Source organism: Oncorhynchus mykiss, chromosome 17, assembly GCF_013265735.2.
Source record: "Oncorhynchus mykiss isolate Arlee chromosome 17, USDA_OmykA_1.1, whole genome shotgun sequence".
Taxonomy (NCBI): domain Eukaryota; kingdom Metazoa; phylum Chordata; class Actinopteri; order Salmoniformes; family Salmonidae; genus Oncorhynchus; species Oncorhynchus mykiss.
In genome coordinates this window covers 56,592,369-56,598,404 of record NC_048581.1, presented here as the reverse complement: position 1 = coordinate 56,598,404, position 6,036 = coordinate 56,592,369, and the positions used below count along the sequence as shown (strand labels likewise).

Sequence of the window (6,036 nt, the reverse complement as noted above, 5' to 3'; positions counted from 1 at the left end):
GCAACTTGTGAAGGCCTTAAAACAAAATCCTAACACCAGAAGTAGTAACATCGGCAGCCAAAAGCAGTGAAAAAATAACGTTTTTATTCAACCTTTTTTTCAATCATTTTTTCAAATAGCCGGATTTCCCTTCCCATTCCAGATACAACATACTTTTTTTGTGAAATAGAGGAACATCTCTTCCGGGTCGATTGTGTTGCTGTTTTCTGTTATTCGTCATCAGCTCCAGGTTATCTCGTAGCTTTATGGTGGGATTTAATGTCTGTTGTACTTTTGGATATCTCACTACCTAACACTCCGACTCGATATTGAATAGCAGTAAAAGTAGGCGACACTTTGTAAAGTCAATAATACCTACTGCTAACAAAACAGCTAGTTATGTTAGGTAGGTAGCTAGCTAGGTTGCCAGGCAGAAGACACCGACCCTACGGTTAAGCTTGTTTACACTGAGCTCGGAAAGCCATCGTGGTAACATTAAGACACAATTGAGCCAGCGCAAGATATGGGTTCGGAAAACGTACCTCAGTGCAAGGATATGATATGCCACTGTACTCCAAAGGGTACCTTTATCCACACTGCTCCACGGAGAAGATTGAAATACTATTAGTGTTCCTATGTTGTTCAACACAACATGCCATTCCATAATGGCTACTGATAGCTAGCATGATGACGAAAAGGGCTTCATTCTGGAAAAAAAAGGAGAAGTATTTAGATCTTCTCGATGGAGCAGTGTGAAATTCGTAACATTGAGTACATTGCATATGTCGTCCCAGTATTGAGGTACGTTTTCCAACTCGTATCTCTCGCCAGCTCCAAAGGTGTCTTAATGATGATTGCGTCCCGACCTCAGTGCAGCTCAATCAGTGTAAACAAGCGAAATGGTAGGGTCGGTATCTTCCGGAAAGCTAGCTAGGAAGCTATCAACCAGTTGTTGACGTACTGCTAGCAAGCCAGTCAGCCAATGTCGGTCAGCTATCAAGTAGCTAGATTTTTTTTATTTTTTATACCAGAGGTCATGTAAAACACGCGTTTGTCACTTAGTTAGCTAATTAACAGTTAGCTAGTTCGTTGGCAAGTATGCTAACAACATTGCTAGGCTTAACTAGCCAACTAGAATAATGCTTATAACAGCTAGTTAGCTAGGTCGTCATGTACTAGTTAGCTAACTCAATTGAAATTAATATGTGAAATATCTGCCATTTCAGGTCTTGAGTCACTGACTCCCTACATCAGAGGAGTAGCCTTGCACTCATTTTCAGCTTCTCGGGGTTCCCTGTGTCCCCTCCTTAAGCGTTGGAATGGGCAGTCATTTCCGCAGCTACATCTGGGACCCGGTCCTCATCTTGTCCCAGATTGTGTTGATGCAATGCATCTACTACAGCTTTCTGGGTCTGTGGCTGGCTGGAGTGGATAGTCTCGTACAAACCAACAGATCGCTGGACCAGATCTTCAGTTATGAGGTGTGTCCTCGTGAAATGTGTCCTAGATGATTTTCAATTTATTCTTTTGAGTTGACAGTGGACTGATTCATAACATGGCTCTATGCTTGCAGGTTCTTGGTTTTGCAACAATGCAGGGCAGACTCTCAATGATGGCATTCATCTTGAACTCGCTTACCTGGTAAGTGAATGGGCCTAAAAGTCGATTTATGCTTGATACGGCTCCGTACGTGTGATTCAAATGGGGGCCTCCGAAGGACTGCGGAGGCCAAATCAAAGTCTGCATTGCGACCATGCGAGTGCTCCATATAGCACCACATTGACATGATTAGGTGAGGGTGGTATGTTGTGCATAAACACAAACTCCTTTCCTTGACAGTAGCTCTGCTCCTCAAAGTGCAAGAAGAATGAATGCCCTAACTTCTGCAGAGGCTATGTTGTCCAACCACTCTGGGTGAAAGTGCGATTTGGTGATGAAATTTCAATTCCTTATGTTAGAAAATGCATTTTACCAAGATCAATATGATTTTAATGTTCTGAGTTGTTCAGCGGAGTCCTTCTCTAATATATCATTAACATTATATCCAAAAAGTCAGATTTCGTAAGCTAATACATTGGAGCTCTTGAGAGTGCGGTGCGCTTTCTCACAGGGATTTTTTGATGATTTTACATGTTGTGGTCATCTGCAAAGTTGTTTCCGTTGGTCGCAAAAAGCTAAATTAGCATGACGTGCTGAATTAAATGTAAAAGGCTTTGAAAATAAAGAACTTGCGGTATGCTCAGTGCTTCGTTGGCATTTCAGAGATTTTGTGATAGATCTTCTTAAAAGAACAGGAATTTCACATGAATATGAAAACGTCTACTAAAATATAAAAATACTACATATCTCGTCTCAAAATAGATATCTATTTTACCTTTGAATTGTTTACATCCTCCGGATTTGAGAAGAAACATGAATTCAATGGTGAGCCTGTTGCATAGCGTCCAGCCTAGGTGACGCAATGCTATTTTCCAGATTTTTGACTACTTATTTGTCTAGTCTCAATTGATTTAGTCACCCTAATGTTGGCCATCCTACAAGGGTAAAAACTCCAATAACTTTTTATGATAGAGACATGAGGTTTGGACCATTTTGTTTTCTTAGAGGAGTATCTACACAATTAACATTTATTTTGGGCTCCCTGGCCTAAATCTGAGTGCTACATGTTCACTCAACACTTCACTGGTATGAAGAAGTCTAGTCATGTACCACTGATGAAAGGCTGGCTTATTATGAGGTCAATAATCCATTATGCTCTATAATAGACTACAATCTTAAAGAGATACTTTATCTACTTCCCCAGAGTCAGATGAAGTCGTTGATACCATTTGTATGTCTCTAAATGCAGTTTGAAGGAAGTTGCTAACTAGCATTTGACCAATTGCTAACTAGTGTTAGCGCAATGACTGGAAGCATGCTACTACATACTATAGACTTCCAGTCATTGCTAGATAGCATTGGCTCACGAAACTACCTCTAACTTCCTTCACACTGGACACAGAGACATACAAATGGTATCCATGAGTTCATCTGACTCAGGAAGTAGATAAAGGGCCTCATTGTCAAAATCCCAAAGTATCCCTTTAATGTTTGGTAATTTTACTTAACTATGAGCTATGAATAAAACACTTTTTTTTTCTTTTTTTTACACATTTACACACGCACTTCAATTGAAAGATCAACCTATTTTGAGTCATGTTGTCCTTCATCGTGTATCTGTCTCCCTGTTTCGTCAGTGCCCTGGGCCTGTGGTTCTTCATCCGCCGAGGGAAGCAGTGTCTGGACTTCACCGTCACTGTGCACTTCTTTCACATGATAGGCTGTTGGATTTACAACGCCCACTTCCCGGCGGCCCTGTCCTGGTGGCTGGTCAACGTGGCCTGCATGGCTCTGATGGCCGTGATTGGAGAGTACCTGTGCATGCGGACGGAGCTCAGGGCCATCCCAGTCAACAGTGGACCTAAGTCTAACCTCTGACCTGACCCAACTCTGTGACACTGACTTACCCCCTGTGAATTGTTCACCTACAGTTATCTGTACAGTATGATGTGGGGTATGACATTTGTGCCCAAAGACTTGGTGGGACTGGGAAGTGAGCTGCAGTAACACAGTAGTTGTATCTAGAGACAGAGATGCTCAGAGTTGGAAGATTGCACAACTCTCAATAGATTCAAGGACTTGGAGATAAACTGAATTGGTTCTGGTTGCTGTATGAATTTTTACACATGTACTACACATCTAAGAGTGAATGCTAACTTCTTCCTTGAACCACAGACTAAGATACCACTTTCTTTGAGACCGTTTAAAGCAGAGTTTAGTTACAAAGTGTTACAAAGATCTGAATAGTTTCATAATTGTATTACATTATGATATCACATGATGAATATAGAGAAATGGTTGTCATGGACATGCTTTTCGGTTATGTCCTATAAAGTTGAGAGAGAAAAAAGTGCAGCTTTATTTGAGCCAGTTGAATGATAAACATTGAACATGGTACAATAACAAACTAGTCATACATGTAAAGAACAGATCACCAAATATGGAGTTCTATTTTATTCCTCATTAAAGTATGTGAGCTTGAGAGATGAACGGAATCAGCAAAGCTTAACCATACAATCAACGTTAGGAAGTTAACGTAACAAGAAAGCACATGAAAGTAGGCCTACTGAGCCATGTAATGGGAGCAGAAATTAAGAATTTAAATACAATACTTAATACAGGCTTTTTGTAAATAATGTACTCTGTAGTTGGTGTCTCTGAAAGACCACATACATATTGAATTCTTACATCCTGTAGTGTTTCAGGAGCAGCAAGTATCTGATAATCATTCCTCGCTCAGCACGATGCTATTGGTTTTAAAGTGTTGCGTGTATATGATGGGATGCTGTGGAGAGCAGATGGTCCCTCTGGAGATGGTCTGTCAGCCACCAGCTGTGTTATGACAGGATGCTGTCACTGTGTGTGCCTGACTGCTCGCTGGTGCCATGGCTAGTCTATGGTAAGTTTAAATGTAAACCTACTTTAGGAAGCAGCATGCTCAGTGTTAATGGTTGGCTGCTGATTTTCAACACACTTTCTCTTTCCTTCTCATAGTCTGAAAATTATTTTTACAAAAAAATAACCTAGGCTATGACCTTTCACATTTTTGAATCTTAATTTGGAACTTCTGTTTAATTTGAATTGCAGTGGAAATCAGGACTATGCAGTGTAATGTTTCTACACCAACTTTCTCCTCTAGCGTTGGTGCTAAGGGGTTTTATATCACCAAGTTGTTGAACTCTTAGTAAGTTTGATCGTTTGAAGTCTCGAAGGGAAACTCTGCCACTTTTCAACCTCATTAATGTTCTCCAGTACCATTGTCTACATATGTGAAAGCGATCTGGTTAAAACGATTAGAAAAAAGGTAATAAAAAATGCTTCTCTCTGACATCACATGGTAGGATTAAAAGTAACCAAGAGGGAGGGTATTTTCTTGCACCCCACTTCACCTCGAATGTCAAAGTTTAAAAATCACTGTTTAAAAAAAAACATTTTAACCTTTGATGATGTCATCAAAAAGACACAGTATTCACAGATGTAGATACTGGATTGGTGCTGGAGATAATTAATATGAGGTTGAAAAGTGGTGGCGTTGAAGACCCAATCCTTTGTTTTTGTTTTATTGTCACAGCAAAGAGTGCTTCTCTTCACATCACAGATTTTCCTGGGATGGTTTTTCTCAGATTTTAAACTACAACTTGTTTTAAAAAATATACATTTTAAGCCATTTATGTAATAAAGCTAATGAAACTATAATTGCCTGCAGTATTGTAAATGCATTTGTTGAAAGTTAGCTCTTGTTGTGGATTTAATCTATTCAAATCAAATCACATTTTATCTGTCACGTGCCGAATACAACAGGTATAGGTAGACATTACCGTGAAATGCTTACTTACAAGCCCTTAACCAACAATGCAGTTTTAAGAAATATAAGAGTTAAGGAAATATTTACTAAATAAACTAAAGTTTAAAAAAATTAACAGTAACAATAAAATAACACTAATGAGGCTATATACAGGGGGCACCGGTACCGAGTCAATGTGGGGGGGTACAGATTAGTCGAGGACATTAATATGTACAGCACCAGTTAAAAGTTTGGACACACCTACTCATTCAAGGGTTTTTCTTTATTTGTATAATAGTAAAGACATCAACACTTTTAAATAACACATATGGAATCATGTAGTAACTGAAAAAGTGTTAAACAAATCCAAATATATTTTATATTTGAGATTCTTCAAAAGTAGCCACCCTTTGCCTTGATGACAGCTTTGCACACTCTTGGCATTCTCTCAACCAGCTTCATAAGGCTTTCCTTTGACACCGCCTGGTAAAGAGGTCCTGGATGGCAGGAAGCTTGGCCCCAGTGATGTACTGGGCCGTACGCACTACCTGTAGAGCCTTGTGGTCGGAGGACGAGCAGTGGCCATACCAGGCTGTGATGCAACCAGTCAGGATGTTCTCGATGGTGCAGCTGTAGAACTTTGTGAGGATCTGAGGACCCATTAGACCAGTAGA

At 39.9% G+C, this 6,036-nt stretch overlaps 1 protein-coding gene across 4 annotated transcripts; it reads left to right on the top strand.

The window, feature by feature from the left end:
- The first annotated feature begins 136 nt into the window (after window positions 1–136).
- On the top strand, window positions 137–5,274 carry LOC110494164 (protein SYS1 homolog). Of its 4 annotated transcripts, none has more exons than XM_036950244.1 (4): window positions 137–324; window positions 1,206–1,460; window positions 1,553–1,620; window positions 1,822–2,223. In XM_036950244.1, the coding sequence occupies exons 2-4, from the start codon at window positions 1,299–1,301 to the stop codon at window positions 1,895–1,897; spliced, it is 306 nt and encodes a 101-aa protein (XP_036806139.1). In that variant the 5' UTR covers window positions 137–324; window positions 1,206–1,298; the 3' UTR covers window positions 1,898–2,223. The 4 variants fall into 4 exon arrangements, with proteins under 4 accessions (XP_036806139.1, XP_021424638.1, XP_021424636.1 ...); XM_021568963.2 differs by lacking the exon at window positions 1,822–2,223 and adding an exon at window positions 3,216–3,682 and having other exon boundaries at window positions 153–248; XM_021568961.2 differs by lacking the exon at window positions 1,822–2,223 and adding an exon at window positions 3,216–5,274 and having other exon boundaries at window positions 160–324.
- Window positions 5,275–6,036: the final 762 nt, after the last annotated feature.

Excerpts from the sequence above, each read along its gene's own strand:
- LOC110494164 (XM_021568961.2), top strand. The coding sequence starts at position 1,299 with ATGGGCAGTCATTTCCGCAGCTACATCTGGGACCCGGTCCTCATCTTG. Across the intron at positions 1,461-1,552 it reads ACCAGATCTTCAGTTATGAG|GTTCTTGGTTTTGCAACAAT; the intron begins GTGTGTCCTCGT and ends CTATGCTTGCAG. Across the intron at positions 1,621-3,215 it reads ATCTTGAACTCGCTTACCTG|TGCCCTGGGCCTGTGGTTCT; the intron begins GTAAGTGAATGG and ends CTGTTTCGTCAG.